General features: G+C 49.3%; 1 protein-coding gene across 10 annotated transcripts; it reads left to right on the top strand.

Moving 5' to 3' along the window:
* The first annotated feature begins 230 nt into the window (after positions 1 to 230).
* Positions 231 to 20,598, top strand: THNSL2 (threonine synthase like 2). Of its 10 annotated transcripts, none has more exons than XR_008745928.1 (10): positions 231 to 427; positions 1,117 to 1,344; positions 2,040 to 2,234; positions 2,501 to 2,653; positions 3,333 to 3,563; positions 4,426 to 4,574; positions 4,945 to 5,088; positions 7,331 to 7,456; positions 12,747 to 19,586; positions 20,043 to 20,598. XR_008745928.1 is itself a non-coding variant. In XM_027791668.2 (10 exons), exons 1-10 carry the CDS (start codon positions 376 to 378, stop codon positions 8,924 to 8,926), a joined length of 1,686 nt encoding a protein of 561 aa, XP_027647469.2. In that variant the 5' UTR covers positions 235 to 375; the 3' UTR covers positions 8,927 to 9,104. The 10 variants fall into 10 exon arrangements, 8 of the variants coding, with proteins under 8 accessions (XP_055652703.1, XP_027647469.2, XP_027647507.2 ...); XR_008745927.1 differs by lacking the exon at positions 20,043 to 20,598 and having other exon boundaries at positions 12,747 to 12,978; positions 16,666 to 20,028; XM_027791668.2 differs by lacking the exons at positions 12,747 to 19,586; positions 20,043 to 20,598 and adding exons at positions 8,390 to 8,529; positions 8,659 to 9,104 and having other exon boundaries at positions 235 to 427.
* Positions 20,599 to 21,032: the final 434 nt, after the last annotated feature.

The following is a 21,032-nucleotide window of genomic DNA, read 5'->3' as shown; positions in this document are numbered from 1 at the left end:
TGACCCAAACCTGACTTCAAGCAGGTTCAATCTCAAATTTAAATCCAACCTGACAGCTAAGTCGGGTGGCTCAGTGCTTTTACAGTTGGATTTTGAGCTTCCCTGGGGTTATACCAGAGACAGACAACAAGCTCTCCATACCCTGTGCTTGATTACCCTCGCAGTTAAAAGCTATCTCCTAATATTTAACTCGATTTCTTCCCAGCTGCAGCTCGTGCCTGCTGCCCCTTGCCCTGATGCCTGGCACCACCAGGAGCAGCTGGCTCCATCTTTCTCACGTATTCCTATCCCCAGGCTCGATTCAGGGCAGCCGCCTCTGCCGCCTGCTCCGTGGCGAGGGGAACGTCAGCCGGTTGCAACGGGGAGAAGTTTTCCATGAGCACAAGTGCAAAGGGTGGCTGGGCTGCAAGTGGCGGCGGCGGTGGCGGTGAGTCGCTTGGCTGCTTTCCTGCTGCTGCGTGGGGTCCAGCAGCCCGCAGCCATGCTGTGCTGTGCTGTGCCGGGGGGCTGCACCGTTGACCCAATTGCCCGAGGTGGGAAAAGCCGTGGTGGTCCATGGAAGCGGGGTGAGAGGGGGCCTTTTCCAGCAATGCCGGCAGCTGCTGGGTGGGATTTGCATGAATCTGGAGGATTTAGCTCAGCCCTTCCTACACTAAGTTAAATCCTGTCCTTGGTTTAACCCCTTTGAACAAAATCAACTTGCTCTAAAAGCATAGTTATTTCCTTTTATTTATTGATTTTTTAAAAAAAAATTAAACTCCAGCTTTTGCAAATAGCTCGTAGGGGACATGACGTGCTTGCGCCGTGACTTCTGCGCAGTCAGTGCTTTGGCTAAGGCCAGGAAGTGTCTCGCAGCAGGGTGGGAAGGACGCAGGGAAAGCAGGACGAGGAGGCTCCAGCCACCTCAGTGCAAATCCCAGGCAGCGTTTCTACTGCCTGCAAAACGCTGCATGCTTTCTGCCAGACACAGCTGCTCCAGCTCCCTGTGACTTTTGGGGGGAGAAGGTACTGTCTGTCCACCTGGAAAGTTTTTGAAGCAGTCAGCTTGGGATGTGGGGCTGTTCCCAGGTGGGGGGGTGCTCTGGGACCCTGGCAATGACTGCGGTACCTCCCCAGCATCCATGGAGTACGTCAGCACACGGGGAGGCACAGGGACTGTTGACTTCGAGGGAGCCCTGTTCTCTGGGTACGCACCTGACCAGGGCCTCTTCATGCCCCAGCACATCCCCTTGCTGGATGGGGACACCCTGCGCAGGTGGAGCAGCCTCTCCTACCGGGAGCTGGTGAAGGAGCTGTGCTCCCTCTTCATCACAGCTGAGCTGATCCCGCGGAGCATGCTCAATGGTGAGCCCCAGCCGTGCGGGGAGCTGCTTGCAGGGGTGTGCATGAGGATTTTGGGGTGTTCAGATGCATCTGCCTGCCTTCACTCCATCCTCTTCGCAGCCCCCAGAGGATGGAGCCTACTGCACCTTTGCCTGCTCCTTTCTGTACCCTGTTCTCCTCTGTCACCTTGCTGCCACTTGTTACCTTCTCAAAAAGGTGTTCCTTGTGGGATTCTGGTGGCTGCAATAGTGATGTCTGATGCTATTCACTGCTGGGGTGCCCTGCTACCCTGCTGGGCTCCAGACCTGCCCTTCCAGCAGGGCTTTATGCGGCTCCATGCTCTCATCGAGATCCAGTTTTTAATATTTTAACATTTAACAGCTATTACTTCCACCAGAGGGCAGCTACAACCTCTGTCTCAACAGCACGTTACAATAAAATTCAAGCTTCCTGTATTTTATATTTAAACACAGCTTGATCTGGGTGTCTCCTGGGGTTACTTGCCATAGAGCTATCAAACACAATGAAGCTGGACTGGTTTACTCCTAATAACTAAAAATAATTTGTAGGATAACTACCGCCTCTCTAGCAGCTGAGAGTCTTTGGATGTGCAGAAAGCTTCCCAGGAGCATGAAGAGCACAGATGCAGGAAGCCACAGGTCAGAAAAACATTCCCCTACCCAACCTAACAGCCCCTTTAACCATTTTCCCTCTAGACTTGATCGACAGGGCCTTCAGCAGGTTCAGACACAAGGATGTTGTCCATCTGTCCAGGCTGAAAGATGGGCTGAATGTGTTGGAGCTCTGGCATGGGGTTACTTACGCATTTAAGGATCTGTCCTTGTCCTGCACAGGGCAGTTTTTACAGTACTTCTTGGAGAAAAAGCAGAAGCATGTCACTATTCTGGTGGGTGAGTATGTCTCTTTGTTGGGGATAACATTTCTGGGCAGGTCTTTACCTTGAGAGCCACCATCCCATGGCTCTCCTCATAGCTGTCCCAGGGTGGTATTGCTTTGTGGGTGGCTGGCGAGTGACCTCCAGGCAATGCCAGTGTGGCTGCTCTAGCCAAAAACATCTCATGGAACATCTCTCTATCTTTTTCTTAAAGTGCAGTGGTGCAAGTTTGATTGATGCATCAATTTTTGTTTTCCTTGGTTCTCCCTCACTTTGAAACAGGGACTTCAGGGGACACAGGGAGCTCGGCCATTGAAAGCGTGAGAGGACAGAAGAACATGGACATCTTTGTTCTGCTCCCCAAGGGGTTCTGCACCCAGATACAGGAACTTCAGATGACCACTGTCATTGAAGACAACGTCCATGTATTTGCTGGTTGGCATTGCTGTTGGACTGTCCACTTTACAACCCTGTTGTGCCAAAACCATCACCCTAAAAGTCTCATGAGGCCGCTGGGTCATTGCCATCATGGTCACCATGCCCAGACACCTGGCTAACGGAGGCTGACACCCCCAGTTTGGTGACCAAGTGGTTCAAGGCTTCCTTTTCTCCTGGCCACAGATGAGAGTTGCCTCCATGCAGGCGGTTGGTGTTTAGCTGCACTGAATTCAGCACCATTTCTTGGCACTAGAAGGATCAAGAGTCACCCCTTTCCTCTGTCCCTTCACCTTCATGAGTGGTCCACCCCCTACCGTGTGCTGTCCCCATGGTTAGGAATCACTGCTGGGTTCTTGAGCTGTCCCATGGACTCCTTTGCTCAGCTGGGTCTGGTCTCACCTTGGCATCTCACAAGGGGTGCAGGCATTTGCCTTCCAGGCAAATACATACTTTGTATTAGCAAAAGTCCAGAGTTCCGCGTCTGCAGAAACCACCCGGCATCCATGTGGTGTTACTCAGCCCCCGGCTCGTGCAGCCCCCGAGGCACACCGGCAGCTCGGGACACCCCTGGTGGCAGCGAACCCCAGGGCTGGACACTGACCCTACTGAGCAGAAATACCTCACGCCTGATGCACCCATGTTGGCGGATCTAATCTTTCCTTTCTCCTTTTGACAGCTCATGGGAACAGTGATGAAATCGATGAGCCTATCAAGGAACTGTTTGCTGATGTCGATTTTGCCAGAAAATACAATCTGATGAGCCTGAATTCCGTCAATTGGTCGAGGATTATGGTGCAGATTGCTCACCACTTCTATGCTTACTTTCAGTGTGCCCCATCCCTGGATACCACCCCGCTGCCAGTGGTGGAAATTGTTGTGCCAACAGGAGGAGGAGGAAACATCACAGGTGAAGGGAAAAAAGATGTTAGATAAGGAAGAGAGAGAGTGCTGTGACCTGTGGACTAAAAGCACTTTGCAGATACTGGGTATTGCTATTTATTAAAACACCCACTCTCTGGTAGGATTTCTTCAGAACCACTGACATTTCATTACTCATGGATAGTTATTAGTCATTCAGGTGTCACTGATGATTTGCAAGGTGCAGAAAATCCCAAACCACCCTTTCAACTGTAGCTATCTCGAGAATGGGCACATTAGAAGAGGACAGAATGTATTTGAACCAGAAAAGAGGGAAAATACTGGGGCTTTCATTTCCTAAGTGAGACATTAACAGAGATGTGGAGTCCTGCCTGGTCCTACTTTGGTTTGCCTGGAGATGTGCAGTCAAGACAACCATTTTTAATTGAATTATCTGGTCTTCTAAATGTGAGTCCTTGATTGCCTTAATCCCCAAATAGGCATGCAACTGTCTGTTGAAAGCAATAAAGGATTTGATGCACTCAACTGCATTCACTGCACTTCCAGGCTGCTCATCTGAGCAGCATTAATAAGCTGCAAGAGCCCAAAAGTTTCATCTTTCTTGCTTGAACAGCAGCTGCCTGACCTCTCGGTCCCCTGCCCATCCATCTTCAAATGTGGAGATGCCCAAGGCTCAGTGTTCCATGTCAGGTGGAACACTGCATCACTGGATTTTATAATCTGGTGTTCTACCAAATGTTAAAGTCAGGTATCTCAGAGTCCATTAGAGAATGTCATTTGTGTCCACTTCTGAACTATATGCTTACTCAATTTTTATGACTACTTACTCGCTAAATTGCCTTTGGCTGTTTCTTCATCAAGCGTGCATGTATTTTTTCACTTTTTTCTAGCTGGCTGTATTGCCCAGAAAATGGGTCTCCCGATTAGACTTGTTGCTGCAGTCAACAGCAACGACATCATTCACAGGACTGTTCAACATGGAGATTTCTCACTGTCAGAAAGCGTGAAGGCTACATTAGCATCAGCCATGGATATTCAGGTATGTACTGAATCGGCTCAAATGGGAAAATACCTAATATTATATATTTGTATAAGTTGGGGGTTTTTGTACTCTGTTCTACCTGGTTTATGAGACCATAATTCTGCCACTGGCAATGCCTCTCAGCGATGCATTAAGAGGTGTGACTCATACTGAGCATTTATGTTGCAGACTGCTGAGCTGAGATAGATCAAACAGCTTCTTCCTTACTTTTCAGGGCCTGACTTTGTAATCTGCATTGCTGAATGCTGGGTTTCTGGGGTTTCATTATGTGCAAGGTTAACAAGAGAGGGATGGTTTCTTAAAACGTGACACTTAGAAAATTATAAATCCTATCGTGTCTCAACGGCTTTGTTGATGCTTCTGAAAGGCTCCACCAAGAGTAAGAGAAGAAACCGGGAAGAAGGTAGGGAAGCCTAGAAGAAATGCCTCATCTATGGCCATCTGCAGCTTGCCCAGAGCAGAACAAGTCTCAGCAGGCAGGGAAAGGCCTCAGCCATGGAAAAGCATGGAGGTACAGAAACCATATGCCTGGAACTAAATGCCTCCCATTTCATACCTGCCCTGTGATCCACAGGGATTGGATCTGCTTCCAAACAAGTGACCAAAATGTGAAATACTTGATGTTGTATCACTGTGGCCTTAAGCTACCTGCGTTTTCCAAAAGCTGTTTAAACACATTGTGAGGACCTGGGGGCCTGGAGGGACTGCCATGCTTTGCAGTAAGTTGTTATGCTCCTACCACTAGGCTGCTGTGGTCTGCAGCTTGTCTTTCGTCCCAAGGCATGAATTTGTGGGGCTCCTCAGCACTCAAAGGGTAGTTGGGCTCCTCTTGTGTCCCTTCAGTAGCACTGATCTGCTGAGGCACCTAAGCATATGCCAGACTTTGGGACCATGAGGGAAGGCAGCCAGGTGAGATGATGTCCAGAGATTCCCGAGGAGATGGATGGGTGTATCCCTCTGCACATCCCTGTCCACGGCTGCGTGGGACATCATTGTTCAGCTCAAATCTGAAGCATCCATGCAAATATTTCAATAGCTCAACAAATCATTCATGGTGGAGGGGAATTCAGAAGGTGTCTAGTTGGGACCTGCTCAAAGCTGGGTCAGCCCTGAGGTCAGACCAGGTTGCTCAGGGCTTTGTCCAGTTGGGTGTTGGAAACCTTCAAGGATGGAGAGTGCACAACCTCTTTCAGTTGCCTCTTCTGCAGACTAATCTAAAGCAGAGAAAACTTTCCATTTAGATGCTAACTGAAGAGTTGAAGGTGAAGCAGAAAGTCTAGTGTGGGTCAGCCTTGTAAGGAGCAATTCCAGGAGAATCACAGTAGACTTTGTGTTTTTGCAATACCTAAAGCCAGCCAAGGGCTGTTCTCTGGCCCTGAGGTCAGGAAGCCCCACGCAGCTCATGTCCACATGCCAAAACTTTCCTTGGGAACAGCCCCCAGCATGACCTGGCCTCCAAACTGGGCCCCAACATTCTCCTGGACAACTCTAGTGGCATGGGGCAACACCAGACCAGAGACCTGGCTAGTAACTTAAATGGGAAGGCCGGTGCTCACACCAGTGTCCTGGTCCAGTTCAACTTACTGGTGTCAATGTAGTGATCTCTATTGGAAACTATAAGGCTGGTATGAACGGAGGGTGAAGGGGAAGGTCTGGATGTGAGAGCTGCGGAAAGAAGGATGGGAGAAGTGGTGTCAGGAGGATGGTGCTGGAGGCACCTCCAGTAGCAGGTCATCAAAGTCCAGGCACACTGACATGCCACTTCTCAGGACAGTCAGGCTGGGAAGCAAAGGACAGCCTAAAGCCAAGGGCAGGCTACGCCCAGACTAGACTGAAGATTACAGGCTGGAGGCTCTGGGAGATGATGGTGGGAAGAGGAAGAACAGGACTGGGGCCACAAGCTACACAGATAAGGACACGAAAGGCTGAGTAAGTCCTGATGACTCGCCAAGGTAGGATAGGATGGAGAGAAAAAAGGTCACAGGCACTGTCATCTACTAAAAAGCATAAAGAGCTTACTCAAAACCAGCACTTGAAGCCATGTGATGTGATGAGGACTTGATAGTTGGTGCCTCTTGTGCCACCTGTCCCTACAAGGTATCTTGGCCAAAATACCTGGATGAATGTTTCTTAGTGATTGTGAGCATGCGGGAATGAGACAGTGAGCAGTGAAATTGATTTGGGACCCTCCTGTAAGGTCTTGCACCCAGTTTTGCTGCAGTGTTGCAACACTGATTGCTACACAGCCATACAGGCCAGTCAGGCCCTATATGTGCCTTATACGTTCATAAAGGTTAGCAGTCAGCCCTGCAGGGCGCTGGGTGTCTCATTAAGTCACGCGGGAGCTGGGTGACTCAGAGCAGCATCTGCAACACTAAGTAAACAGCTGGATATTTCTGGTTCTCAAATACATAGTGTGTTATTAGCCTGGGTTCCTCAAGGTGATTGTACAGATGTGGTCACACTGTTGATTTATCAGTCATCCCTTCATTAGTTTGTTTTTTTTTTAATCTGATGGTCACTGCCAGACTGCTCTGACAGGTCAGAAGTCAGAAAGACATCATGTTCCCAAAGACTTCTCTTGGGATGTAGGTGTGTAGGGACAAGACACAAAGCCCACCCCAGCTTCCACCAAGAAAGACGTGGTGGTAGGACCTTAACTCTAATTAGACGTGAGAGAATCCACACAGGTGCTCTCCCCCTCAGATGGATGCCGGCATTTCTGCTGCTCATCTATTGCCTTGTTACTGCAGGAGCCTTACAACGTGGAGAGGATCCTCTGGCTGCTCTCGGGCTCTGATAGCCACCTGATAAAAACACTAATGGAGAGATTCAGTGCATCAAAAAGCCTTACGCTGCCAGAGGATTTGCACAGAAAGGTCTGTGTGTGTATGTGTGTGTGTGTGTGTGTGTGTGTGCTACCAGTTGTTTTCAACTCCTTTTCAGAATAAAAAAGATCATAGGGGGGAGTTTCCAATCAAAAATCTAAGCGTGAATCCAAAGCAGGGGTTTTATACCGATGCATGGGCACGGAGATGCTAAAAAACCCCTTTGGATTATGTTTTTTAAAAGAAGCCACTTTCTTCTTTGCAAAACTATTTAAAAAATGCCTACAATTATTTACGTAGGATATGAAACCACTTGTCCTTGGCCGCTCCAGATCTGGCATTGGCCACCAAGGCAGCGTGCAGTGGGTGTTGGCACAAACTGAGTATGGCATTTGGGAGTCTGCTGGGTTGGGTGCTGCAATTCAGCCTCAGTGTTACACCAGATGAAAGCATGAACACAGAGAGAGATACAAGACAAACCCAAACATTTGAATTGCGAGGCTCTTTGGGCCAGATGCAAAGTCCTGCCTCTTCCCATCCAACACCTGCTGTCCCTCACTGTGCATCCTTTGCCTGGTACCTACTCCTGCTTCAGCAGCAGCAAAATAAATACAAACAATTTGCATTATTAAAAGAAAGAAAGGATACTGCACTGAGGAAGGTTTTACAGGCTCTCAGAAACTCCCTTGGAGAATGCAAATAGCAGCGCAGAGCTGGAGCTGAGTCTTGGCTCCTCTCCACTCACACTCCCAGCACCTGGGGATGGAAAAACCTCACTTGCATGCCGGCCCTGTGACCGTTTCCAGCAGTGCTTCATCCCCTGGCTGCAGCAGCAACCCCTTTTCCTTCAGTCCCTGGGGAACCCTATCCTCCAGCTTCCCTATTTTGACCTGCTTTGCTGAGTGCCGGTGGCACAAGCCCCTCTGGGAACGGGAAGGGTGGTGATGCCCTGTGCAAACCTCCCTGTTTCCCCTGGGGCCACAGCTCTCTGAGACCCTGCACTCCTGCTCGGCCTCTGATGAGGACATCGTGCGAGCCATGCAGCGCTGCTGGGAGGAAAACCACTACCTGCTGTGCCCCCACTCCGCTGTAGCTGCTCACTACCACTACTCACAGCCAGATGGGTAAGGACAGCGGTGGTCGGTCGGTGGTCGGGAGCATCAGGGACCAAAGCATCCCTTCCCCATTGCTCCTGCAGCATCTCCAGCTCAGGGCTCACATCAAAAGTTTTCTTGCTTTTCTTTCCTTTTCAGCGCGCCCCGGTGTTGCTTAGCTCCAGCCTCCGCAGCCAAATTTCAGGATGCCCTGCTCCGAGCCGGCCTGGTTCCCCAGCTTCCCCCTGAAATCACTGCCTTAACAGCGATGAAGACCAGGTCCACCCCCCTGGACCGGGGACAGGACTGGGCACAGGCACTCCGGGGATGGATCGAAGCCATGGCACAGTGGCGGGAGGCACAGCGGCATTGCTTGGCTGCCTCGGGACAGCAGGGGATCACCGGGCAGGGAGTCACGCAGACCTGAGCTTCCAGGGCACGGCTGGCCCATGCCTCCCAGGGCTCATTTTCCATTCCCAGGAGAGCCCTGTGTTGTGCTGGGAGAGGAGCCTATACTCTCCATGCAATGAATTATCAGTGAGAACACACTTTGCTATTGAATTAGACTATTCATAACATTTTCAGTAAAGAGCTCTGCAATTGTATCCCCTTTTTCCTAGTAATTCATAAAAACTGATGAAATGCTGAGTAAACCCACCTGTTTCATCATTACTAGCTATTACAGAAAGCTCCCTTAGCACTTCTCACAGTCGCCAGCTTCCTGAGCGTTATCCAGTGATCCTGGCCCAGTGCTGGGATGTTCAGCCCAGCAATGCCAGTACCATCCGAGATGCTCGATGGGAAATACATGCAGGGCTGGGTGGATCCACTTTACCCATCCCTGTAATTTAAGCAATGCCAGGGATCATTCCCAGGTATCCAAACGTGCTCAGCGATAGTGTTAAATGTTTTCCCTGGACATGTTTGTCTTAAGGAGCTACTTTCCGATGCCGTGTCTTGCAACTTTTGGTCCTAGTCCTGCTGCAGACTCTTCCTGGGCAACTTCCATGAAAACAATAGGAAATGGGAAATTCCCCTTATCTTCTGCCTGAAACTTTGAGTCTTTCAATACCACGTTCCCATCATATACATATAAATATATAAATACCTTGTGTGGGAGCTGCCTCCACAAGTCATGCATCTGGCAGGAATCTCTTGTGCCTAAAAAGGGGTGGGGGGTGGGGGGTGGGAATTGGGAATAATTACACCAGGGGGGAAAAATCCCCCATTGCCATAAAAAAAAAATTCCCCCTTTGACATCAAAGGAAGTCCTGTAAAGGGAGGATTAATTTGAAGGTTTAGTGGCATTTAGCCGGGTAAAAGTAAATTCTATGAAGTAAATCAGTCTGGGATGTTGCAGAATGTGCGGGAAGAGCGGGAAGCTTTGCCAGGGCTGCAAGCCACCTTGCTGGCACCTGGGCAGCCTTTTCCTCAGCCCCCCCAGCACAGCCAGCCCCACACTGCTTCTTTCCATCCCACCAAAACCCTGCAGGAGAGGAGGGACCCGCACCTTCCCCATTCCAACTAATGGGGATGAGGGAACAGCTTAGTTGAAAATGATGCAAAAAATCACAGCACATGGGTGCTGGATGTTTTTAATGCTAATGGCTCTACTAGTTGCATGGGTAGAGCAGCTGGGAGGAAAATGGTGGTGGGGTCCAGGAAAGGTCTGATTCTTCACAAGGCCATCACCCACCCCTCTTTAAGAGCCAAACTGGCCAGCAAAATACCTCTTATTTAAGCAGCAATGCAGCCTAGTCCTCAGGAATAACCTCACCCCAAAGGATGGCTTTGCACTGGGAGGTGGTGCAGCAAGTCACTGGTGGTGCTGATGAAACCACCCCACCCCCCCGATCCCATCTGACCCCTGCGTCCGACTGCCCCTATTATTGATGCACGTTATACTCGTCGGACTCCACCACCTTTAATAGCTGCCTCCCCACATCTTGTGGTTCTTGGCCAGGGATGGCTGCCCAGTTGTAATTTAGCACTTAATCATAGCTTAAAACACCCTGTGAGGGGTAAGAGGCCTGAAATTACACCAGCTCTGCATCCAAGCAAGAGGTTGCAAATCCAGCTTACTGTCCGGGACTGGAGCAGGAAGGAGGAGTGGGAGGGTGAGGAGCCAAACCCAGACCCCTGGCTGGGGACCACCGGGAAGGATGGGGTGAAGGATGCTGGGCTTGCAGTCAGCCAAAGCATTGGTTCATTTTGCAAGGAGAAAGTGTGGCAAACACATCCCACACTCCCATCCCAGCACTCCAAGCAGTACGATGGGTGAAGGGTCCAGCCTCACTGCAGACGATGCCCATGTGAGGTGGAAAGGGATTTATTTCTTAACCATCTCTTGGATACCCCTATAGGGTGAGGGTGCTGCTTCTCTCCCAGTCTAAACCAGATGTTTTTTGGGCAAGACACTAAGAAAATTCTCTCTGCCATTTCTGGCAGAAGCACAGCAGGAAAAGCCTGTTTCATGCCCAGAGCTGAGGCAGAAGGAGCACAGACAGGCTCGGCTTGCAGGGCGGCCACGCTCCCTCAGAGAGCAATGCGTGGCTGCACGTGGCGGCCTGGGTGCCAGGGATGTGAGGATGAACCTGGCCTTGTGGGCATGCCGTGTCCCACTGCCTGCTTGTGGACCATGGCATCCCTGGCTGCTCCCACACCAGGAGCTCCCACTTCATCCCCAAAATGTGTGCTCAGGGCTCTGCTCGCTCCTCCTCAGGTCTCCACCTGAGAGGGAAGGTCAGCTTTGTTTGATGGAAAACAGAGGGAAGAAAGTCATGCAGAAAGTTGGTACCTCCTCATCTGACACTTTGATGGGTGGCTCTGAGCTCTGGCAGCTTGACGTGCTCCTGGGGTTAATGATATATTAGTTCTGCACCTTCCAGAGTTGATCACAAATCCAGGACAGACTTGTCAAATAATTTGTCTCATACATCAACTGCTCACACCCTTCTCCAGCAAAATTTCCAGTTTCAGGTCCCTCTGAGCAGATCTGACCCACATGATCCAGGACACAGTAATGCCCACAAGCCAGTGGCTATCCTCTGTGGGGATCCCACGCTCTCCCAGAGGTCAGGACACCCTTCACACTGAGTGACACGGCTGGGACATGTTCCTAATGTCTACGTACCCCAGGGAGAAAGTAATGTGTTGGGATGGAGATGCAATATGTTGGGTTGGAAAAGCAATGTATTGGGATATAGGAACAGGGTCCCCCATGGCTCAGCTGGAGGTTTCTACCCAATAGCTCACACATACCAAAGCATCCTGCTGTGCTGTAGCCATGTGTTGGCATGTCCAGTAAGGGATTGGGGTGCCTGCCCCAGGGTGGGCTGGGATCTGGCTACACATGGGGTCTACCCTTTAACTCCGAGCTAGCAGTCATCGCCTGGCATTGCACCCCATGGAGACCTCAGCAGCAGAACCAGGCTGTGGTTCATCGCTCCCACCATTAATAGTGTCATTAAGAGTGCTGTTAATTAAAGGAGGACATGGGATGACTGGCTGTCCCCTGTGCTGGCTGAGTTAAAATTCAGGGGGATATAAACATCCCTGGTGGGCTGTGGTAGAGGATTCTATTTCCCATGAGTTGAGCAATCCAGACTTCCTCTGTGCTTTGCCACCATGTTCATCCTCATCTTCCAACTCACAGCCACCCACCCCACCCCTCCCACCCAAGGAACTGATTTGGGGGCATTGACTCTGCTGACCGGAGCATCATGCCTTTCTGCTCCAAGGTTACCTTTATGGGCTGGGAGGAGAAGTCCACAACGTGGTGAATTATAAGCCAATGCTTTAAAACAGTGTTCTGAAGGTTTGGAAGTTGAATTATTATTTATAATACCCTGAGGGTGCCATGTAATTTATGGACAGGTATGAAGACAAGTAGGCGCTCAGACATGGGGATGAGCCCAGCGTAAATGCCGAGATAGAAAGATAGATAGATGGATAGGTGAAGATAAGCCTCCTGGCCAGGAAAGCTGGAGATTGGAAAGCCTGCTCTTAGAGATCTCTGCTGTCCTAGGGTAATACCTACTATCCCAGTACTCTCACCCCATAAAAAATCCTCTCAAATCTGGTGTAAATCATTTGTTTACTCTTTTTTAAAATTAATTTATCCCAAGTGCAAGAACGAGAAAAAAAAAAAAGGAGTTGCTTTGTTGTTGCAATTCGCTGCTAGGCATTCCTATGTGTGCTAATGATAAGTATTAATTAAATAGCTTGCTGTTGTCTTTTAAATGCAGTTCTTTCAGGCTGTAATTAAACACAGACACCCAGCCCTTTCTGTCTGCATAGAAAGAGGCAGGCAGGCCTCCGGAGCTCTGCACTTCTTGGAGCAGGAGAGAAGTGGAAAATGGGGCAAAACCAGTTTCCATTGAAAACTCACCACCCTGTGCATGTCCTTCGCGGGGAAAAGCAACCAGCTCAAGGAAATTAAAGGAATGTGACTTCCAAGATCCCAGCCCTGCAATCAAAGTAAGTTTATATGCCCTTAAGATCTTGCAGCTTCGTACATTTTAAAGACAGAGGAGATCACTTTGTCTGATCTCCGGCACAACACAGGCTGTTGAACATCACTCTGCTGCGTTCATTGAGCTCGGCAACTTGTTGGCTTATGAACATCTTGATCTGAAGATCTGGAGATAGGAGTCCACCTTTTTCACTTGCTTCTTGATTTCCCCAGTTTTTTCACCCTCGCTGTGAAAAAAACAGGCAGTGCTGTAAATTCCCATCCCCGTGCTGCTCCCGTGGTCAATATTAATCTCCCAGCGCAGGGTGTGCTTCCCAGGGAAACCTGAGCTCCCACCAGCCCTGCTGCCCTCTTGCCCCTCTGGCTTCAAATAGAAACTTAGTTCTAAAGCCCTCTAGAAATGCAAATAAAAAAGTCAGATGCTCACATGATGGAAAGCAACCCCTAAATAATATTTGCCTTATGCCCACAATGCTGAACGACACCTACACCCAACATTACTCCTGCCCTCAAAGGTTTCGCTTATCTAAAATGCTACCCTTAATCAATAAATATATGAAGAGACACCGGCCGTCTGGTGTACCGCTTATAAGAGTGGTGGGGGAAGATGCAGCTTGCTTGGAGGATGCCCTGGTCAGAGCTGGGTCATGACAAACATGTTTCTGTCCCACAGCCATGTCAGGCAGCATGGGAGGGAGGAGAGGAGGCATAGAGTGGGAATGGAGCCAGCTCCTGCCAGTCACCCCAAATCCACACATCCACCTGTAGGTGGACCCAGTTCTCACCAGACAATGACAATGAAGAGCTTCACCACGGTGAAGACAGTGGGGACTGTGTTCAACAGCCAAACATATGTATTTTTTTTTGAATGGAAACATTTAAGGATGCAGTTGTGTGATTTATAACCTGAGGTCTGTAGAGTATGTATGATAAATATACAGAGAACATAAGACAGACTTACTGCCTGCCTGCAAGGGGGTCCTTGGTTTGGGACAGCACAGTCCTGTGGGCACCCCGAGTGATGCTCCTCTGCCTTGATGACCCCCTACACTTTTCAGAAAAAAGCCACAGCCCTTTTGGTGTCCTATCAACCCAAGGATGGATTTGCTGTAGGCTTTTATGTCCCCCCAGCCCCATGGCTGGGTCTGTCCTGTGGTTTTCATGCAGCTGGATGGGCATCCATGGGGAGTGGTGAACATGGGAGGGGGTGCAGGACCCTCTGTAGGCTCCTTCCCAGGTGAGGGGAGCACAGGGCTGGGAGCTTCCTTGGAGTTATTGATGTCAGCAGTAGCAGAAGTGATTCAGAAGAGGATTTTTTTCACTTAATTGCCTTTTAGAAATGTGGAAGGGAGGGAAATGAGAAGGGAAAAGAAAAACCAAAGAAGAAAATAAAGCTAGCTTGCATTTAGAAATGAAATATTTAATGGAAAAGGAATTTGAGTTTGTTTGGACTGTAACAAAAGACTTTGCTCCACCAAAACTGAGCTGATTCTGAGCAGAAACTTTTTAAAAAAGATTTGAGCTAAAAAAAGGATATTTTGAAGGTAAAATAACTCACTTTTAGTCCAAATGGTTAAAATTCTGTTCGAGGTTTGGGAAAGGAAGCAAATTCAGGAATTTTAGAAGTTTCAGAAAACTTTAAAACACCATATCACAATAAAAGGTGATCTGGGGAAGAGGAAAGTGTTGCTTTGCTGGAGCAAGAGGGCCGGAAAAGGGAGAAGCCAGTGGCCGCCCTGAGTGGCTCTGTCCTTGCCCTGATGCCCCTGAGATCACCCTGAGCACTTTAAGATCACGAGATACTGAGAACAAAGAGTTTGTGTTCTCTTTTTTGCACTTTAGTTCCCTGTCTTTTGGGGCTCCCAAAGCTGTTCAGCTTTTTTAGGGCAGGTTAGAAACCACTTCTTAAAGAAAGCAGAGTGGAAAATCACATATAACATGGCTCCAAGAGGGTGATGCTTTCAGAAAAATAGCAAAAATAAGGATTCCTTGGAAAAATAAATAATTAAGACGTGATGAGCACAGGAGGTCAGTGGTATTTCATGCACTTCTTTGTTATTCATCTCCTTGCTTTTGCTTTGGGATTCCTTGAGCAGAGATCATCGTGGATGTTTGCACAGCCTTTTGCAGATGAATATGAAATAGCAGTGGGATGCTGCAATAAGGGATGGGGAAGGCAGAAGGGGCTGTGTATGATGAGTGTAGCATTATTTTGGTATCTGACATATGGAATGGAACAGGACTCACTGTGCTAGATCCTGGACCTAGATGGAAAAAGCAAGATAACATTTTTGCTGTTGAAGTTTACAATCACAGCTTTAAGCGAAAGAGTAGCTTCTGGGGATGGGGTCTTTTCTGTTGCTGACTTTCTGCAAGACCCTGGGGAGCACCAAGGTGGGGTTGAGGACTGGGAACACCCTCCCACAGCCCACCCATCCCTTGGCACCAGCCTGGATGCTGCCATGTGGGAGACTCCTGGGGTCCCACACTAGCTGGGGACCAGGCTGCTGCCACCTCCTCACCCTGAGCTTGGTCCTTTGCAGCTCCACTTAGTCCCTACCTGCCCAGCAAAGCACCAGCATCCAGCCCCTGGGAGCTCCTTGCTTCCGCTCCTCTGGGATGCTTGTGAGGATTAGCCAAGCTATGCTCCCTAAACCCATCACATGCGTTTCAATAGTTTTAATTGTTGCCTTTAAGATAATTACAGGCTGGAGAGAGCGGACAGGAAGAGCCCTGTGGATTTGCACCGGGGCTTGGGCGTACCGCTGTGTACGGTACGGGAGATTTGCCACTTAGCAGTGTTTTTCCTGCTTGGGAGAGTGATTTACACGCCACAGCACCACAACAGGGAAGGACTGCAGGTCCCCACTCCCATGGCTGGAACAACTGGAGCAAGGGGTCACCCTGCCCTGGGGGAAAGCATCCCCCAGCACCGGGCTCAGAAGGTGCTGGCTCTTGATCATTTAAGCCACAGGTTTCGCCTCCTTCCCAAGCCCGTTCAGAAGGGAATGCACACCTGAAGTGAGCAGGACGCCAAACATCAGACTCACAGCAGGGCAGGGAGCACCCAGGGCCTCCCTTGCTCAGACATGAGGTATCAACTTCACTCAGCTCCAGTACTCTCCTTGGCTCTTAGTGAGGTGGACCACACCTGAGGTTTTTTAGCATATTATGGTTATTCCTGGTCCCTTGCTGGCTATCCATCCTCCATCACGAAAGAAAACATTTTCATGATTTTAAAGGGAGATATCTCGGTCCCTCCTGTATCCTGGAGTAATTCAATATTGAGTGAGAGGAGCGTGGTGACTGCTTTTCCCCTGTTCGCACTTTTCTTGCAATTATTTTGTTGGAGCTCCCCGCTGAGGAGCAGGGCAGGCTGGCAGCTCTCACAGATAACAGAACTTCCCAGGTGCTGCCTTGCCACAGAAGAGCTGGGGCAGCACTAAGGACCCCTCTCAGGGCACAGACCTGCCCCAGGGTGAACGGTGCACACAGGGTGTGTCTTCTAAAAATGCTGCAGACTTTTTCAGTCCCCTAATGAAGTGCATCTTGGGTACCCCACATTAGAGTGCCCAAGCTAATCCATATAGATTTGCATGCCCAGGGGCACCCGTGTGTTTTGCTATCCAGGCTGTGGCGTTGCCATGGTTTAAGGTGCTGCTGCTGACCAGCGGTTCGTTCACATCCCTCAGATGGATGGGACCAGCCTGGCGGCTGAGTAGCAACAACGGTGGTGCAAGATGCTAAACCTGGAGGGCTTTGCTCTCACCCATCTGACCTTGGGCTGAAGAGGATGAGGAGCACTCCCTGCCTTGTCCTGGAACCTTCCCCAGCAGGAGATGGGAAACTCCCCACCTCTCAAAGATTTCCTGCCCAAATGAGAAAAAACAACCCAGACCCCATTTTTTTCTGGAGATCTCCAGCCCAGTGTGCCATCATGAAACCCAGCAAGGGGTTCTTGCCCTTGCATTTGTAGTGGCCTCTTTATCACTGATGCATTTTAAAATGAAGGTAAGATTTCATCTAAATTCAAGAAACTGCTCTAGTTCAACCTGCTGATTGCAGGACATATCATGGCTGGTGTGGTTTGGAGGATCGGTGGGTCACTTGCAGACATCGAAACTAGTGGTTAATGAAGGGATAATGTGGGGCCAAACACACTGAGGATACAATTTGTTGTAGTATTGAATCCATAGAAATCCATTTAATAGTGTGTCCCCTAAATTGCTGCCCCTTTTCCACCCTAACTCCTAACCTGGAAATAATCCCAGCAGGAAAAAAGGGAAATAGCTCAAATATTAAAATGTGGTGAACGTGGGCTGGGTCCCTGTGCAGGTGGAGGGGATGGGGATGGGTCCCATTGCTGCTGCTGAGGCAAGTCTGGGGACACTCTCTGCCCTCCTAGTGGGGTTCAAGACCTACATCTGCAGGTGGTTGGGTTAGATGTCAACCGCACCCCAAATCCAGAGCTGAGCATCTGAGGGGTTCGGCAAGGATGGGATATTCCCCTCCATGAGCTGCACCAGCTGTCCTTCGCATCCCTGATCTCTTCTCCCTCTCCCCTGCCGCTTTCCTCCCCCTGTGATATGATGCATTGGCAGAGAAATAAAATAATCAGATATTGCTTTATTACTTTCCACCCGTACTTCCCTCACGGGCATCTGTATTTCTGCAAATGCTTTTAATATTTGCTAATAAAAGCAGCTCCAGTAATGACATGCTCGCTCCCCAAGACAAAATTGCCGGGACTGGCGTTATCTAACAAACTCTTTCTGGCACAAGCGCGTCTGCATACGAGCCATTTCTGCCCATTCACAGGATTATCAGCCATCTCTGCAGCCAGCCCCAGCCCTCCTCTCTCATTCCTAGTTAATTGGTGTGAAATTGGAGCAAGTTCTCAGGTGATAATGTGTTTGCATTTACTGCTTCACTGAACCACCCTAGCCACTCAATCCCAGCTTCATTAAAGCCTCAATCTCAGCTTTTGCTCCTGGCTGTGAGCTTCAAACCCTATTTCCTGCGTGGCAGACATACAGCCTAACACATGTCAGGCAGACAGCTTGAGCGGAGCTGCTGGGAACAAGCGAGGCTACTGCCTGGGCGCCGCTCCGGGAAAATCACGTTCGCAGCGGGAGAGAGATGCTCGGAGTCCCCACGATGGCTTCACGCTGCGTTGGTTGGCTCCCCGCGCTTGAAAAAGGCATGTTTTGTGCCCTTTAATTATCTTTGATTAATGAATTAATTTTTTTTTCCTGCAGCACTTTGAAGATAAAAAGCCTTCGTCTGAATTATGTGATTAGTATTTAAAGACTCAAGTGAAATATTTGTAGGCAGAAAAACCTAACCGAGGAATGCCTGTGTTCAAACATTCAGTAGGGCCTATTCACAGGATCGGATTCCAGGGTTATTATTAGCAATAAGGTTATCTTTGGCATAATCTTTTTATGCACAACATGCTACTGGATTCCACCCTCCCTGTTTTGCTCGGGCCCTGGGGCAGAAGGTATACAAATTAGAGCTGGTTCCAGCCTTGCAAGTGTTCTTCATGCAAGTGGAGCTGAAGTCTGCTGAGGTCTGCCACGATTATATTTAGGACCATCCATAAAGTTTTTTGGTGCGTGATGCGTGCCCCAGGATGCTCCCATGTTGGGGGGATAAGTGTGGTGCTGCCCCTGGGGTAGCTCCAGCTCTGCCAGCACATGCTGCCGTGGACCCACTGTGCATTGGAGACATCTGTGACACCCCATGAGGTGACCCTTCAAACTGTGGATGGAAAGGGATGGGTCGGGCTGGTCCTATGCCTGCAGGTCGTGGAGGCGGCTCCGAGCATCTCCCCGGTATGTGGGATTTCACAGGTCTGGACATAGGTCTGTGCTTGGACAGGTCTGGACGCAGTCAGGGAGAGCAAAGCACTGTCAGACACACCGCTGTGTGAAGCTCTCTTTTGTGAAGCCCAAAGCAGCTCTCTGCTGGGGTAGATGTTGCCAGGGGGTCCTGTCTGCCCCCAGCCTCAGCTGGGAGTGCTGAGACACGAGTGGGGCTGGTTGGGTTGCAGGCTTGGGGGAATAGGTTGATCTGGGCATGAAAGCAGAGAGCAGCTGCCTCCTGCCTCTTAATTTGGTTGTACTTCTAGCTCTTGCAAAGCTGAAGGTAGGAGTTGGGGTTTGTTGTTGTTGGGTTTTTTGGTGGTTTGTTGGTTGTTGGTTTTTTTTTTAATAGGTGGTGGGTGTGATTTTTCAAATGCGCTCCCCTTTGGCACGTCTCTGCAGGCGACGTCAGTGAGAGCCCCAGGATGCCTCCGCCGGAGCCCAGGAACACCTTCCTTTGAAACTCACCCCATGTGTCTCCCCAGATCCAACCGCTGAGCATCACAGGTGGGAGGAGGCAAGGCCACATTTGGCAGCAGTCCTTCACCCCAAACAGCTCAGCCTCTGCACGTGGTCCCCTGCTTACCCCGAAACCAGCTCCAAAAGTCCATCGGGGCTACTCATCCGTGCCCCGGGTCCCCAGCCTGGGTCCAGGCAGAGCAAAAATACACAGAGGCACATTAAAGGATGGCCGGTGTGGCTTTGAAACAGCGCAGCGATCCCCTGTAGCCTGGTTTTTGGAGAAGGTATTTTGTAGCTGGTTTTTGCCTTTGTGACTAAACACAGTTATTAGGCCCCGAGTGCATCATTAAACCTGTTATTAAAAGTAAACATGTTAAGGAGAATATACTTGTGTGCAGCAAGCTCATCCAGGGTGCTGGACCCTCTGGAAAAGTCATTAACATTTGTATTTAAAGTGAACATAGTTAGGAACATATTGGACTAATTCAGGGCCTTAGAGCTATTAAAATGACTACCATTAAAAATAAATATATTAGGCAGAATATGTTGCATAATTAGAATTATTACAGTGTTTATTCTGATTGTTTTCTATGCTGGCCTCTCATTTAAGAGGTTATTTGTATGTATATATATGTGTTTTATATATATATACATACACATTTATGTTTCTAACTATATATATTTGGTTATCTGTTGTGTTAAAATGACTCTGCAGGATAAATTTGACTTCTTTGTTGCAGGGTGAGACAGATCCCTGGCAGGATGAAGACTTGGACAAAACCATGGGGAAAAATAATAAATAAACCCTGGCTATATGTAAGTGTTGTGGCCACAGTCCAGTGTCTGTTGAGTTCAGTGGGAACCTTTCCTTGACTTTGCCGCACTGGGTCAGACCTCAGGAATGTGCCTCCTGCTTTGATGGTTTTGCTATTGGTAGGTCAGCTCGGAAAATCAGAAAATCAGCAGCTTCACTTTGCACAGGCTGTTCCCAGGCTGAGCTTCACCTGGCTTCAGCGACTCACTGCAGCTCATGTCATCTTGTTTTGACTCAGTCTCCTGCGACTCACCTGTCCCTGGGGAGCTGGCGATGTGGGATCATCTCCCTGTCAGAGGACTTTTCCCCACCTGGGGTCCTGTGCCTCCCTGTGTGGGCAAGGATCCTCCCAGGGAAGAGTTTCTCCCAGCAGTTTTGGACACAAGCAGTAAGATTTACCTTTCCCGCATCTGAGAAGGGTGGTATCTCCTGCCATGGTCCCTGCACAACATATATACAATCTATATATAGTGTATGTGTATATATATATGAGTCATAGAACAGTGTGGCTTGGAAGGGACCTTTAAAAGTCATCTAGTATAACCCCCCTGCATAGAATCATGGAATCACAGAATGGTTTGGACTGGAAAGACCCTAAAGATCATCTAATTCCAACTCCCTGCCATGGGCAGGGGGCACCTTCCACTAGATCAGGTTGCTCCAAGCCCCATCCAGCCTGGCTTTGAACACTGCCAGGGATGGGGCATCCACAACGTCTCCAGGCAACCTGTTCCAGTGTCTCAACACTCTCGTAGTGAATAATTTCTTATGAATATCTAATATAAATCTACCCTTTCAATTTAAAGCCATTCCCCCTTGTCCTGTCACTACAGGCCCTCGTAAAAAGCCCCTCTCCAGCTTTCTTGTAGCCCCCTTTAGCATCTTTAACTGTATCAGGTTGCTCAGAGCCCTGTCC

The sequence above is a fragment of the Falco peregrinus genome, chromosome 2 (genome assembly GCF_023634155.1).
Source record: "Falco peregrinus isolate bFalPer1 chromosome 2, bFalPer1.pri, whole genome shotgun sequence".
Classification (NCBI taxonomy): Eukaryota; Metazoa; Chordata; class Aves; order Falconiformes; family Falconidae; genus Falco; species Falco peregrinus.
Note: the sequence above shows the minus strand (reverse complement) of the source record. Positions and strands in the feature narration are given on the sequence as shown.

Coding starts and splice junctions, on each gene's coding strand:
- THNSL2 (XM_027791668.2), top strand. CDS start 376: ATGAGCACAAGTGCAAAGGGTGGCTGGGCTGCAAGTGGCGGCGGCGGT. Junction 2,235..2,500: donor GCATGTCACTATTCTGGTGG/GTGAGTATGTCT, acceptor ACTTTGAAACAG/GGACTTCAGGGGACACAGGG. Junction 8,530..8,658: donor CACTACTCACAGCCAGATGG/GTAAGGACAGCG, acceptor TTTCCTTTTCAG/CGCGCCCCGGTGTTGCTTAG.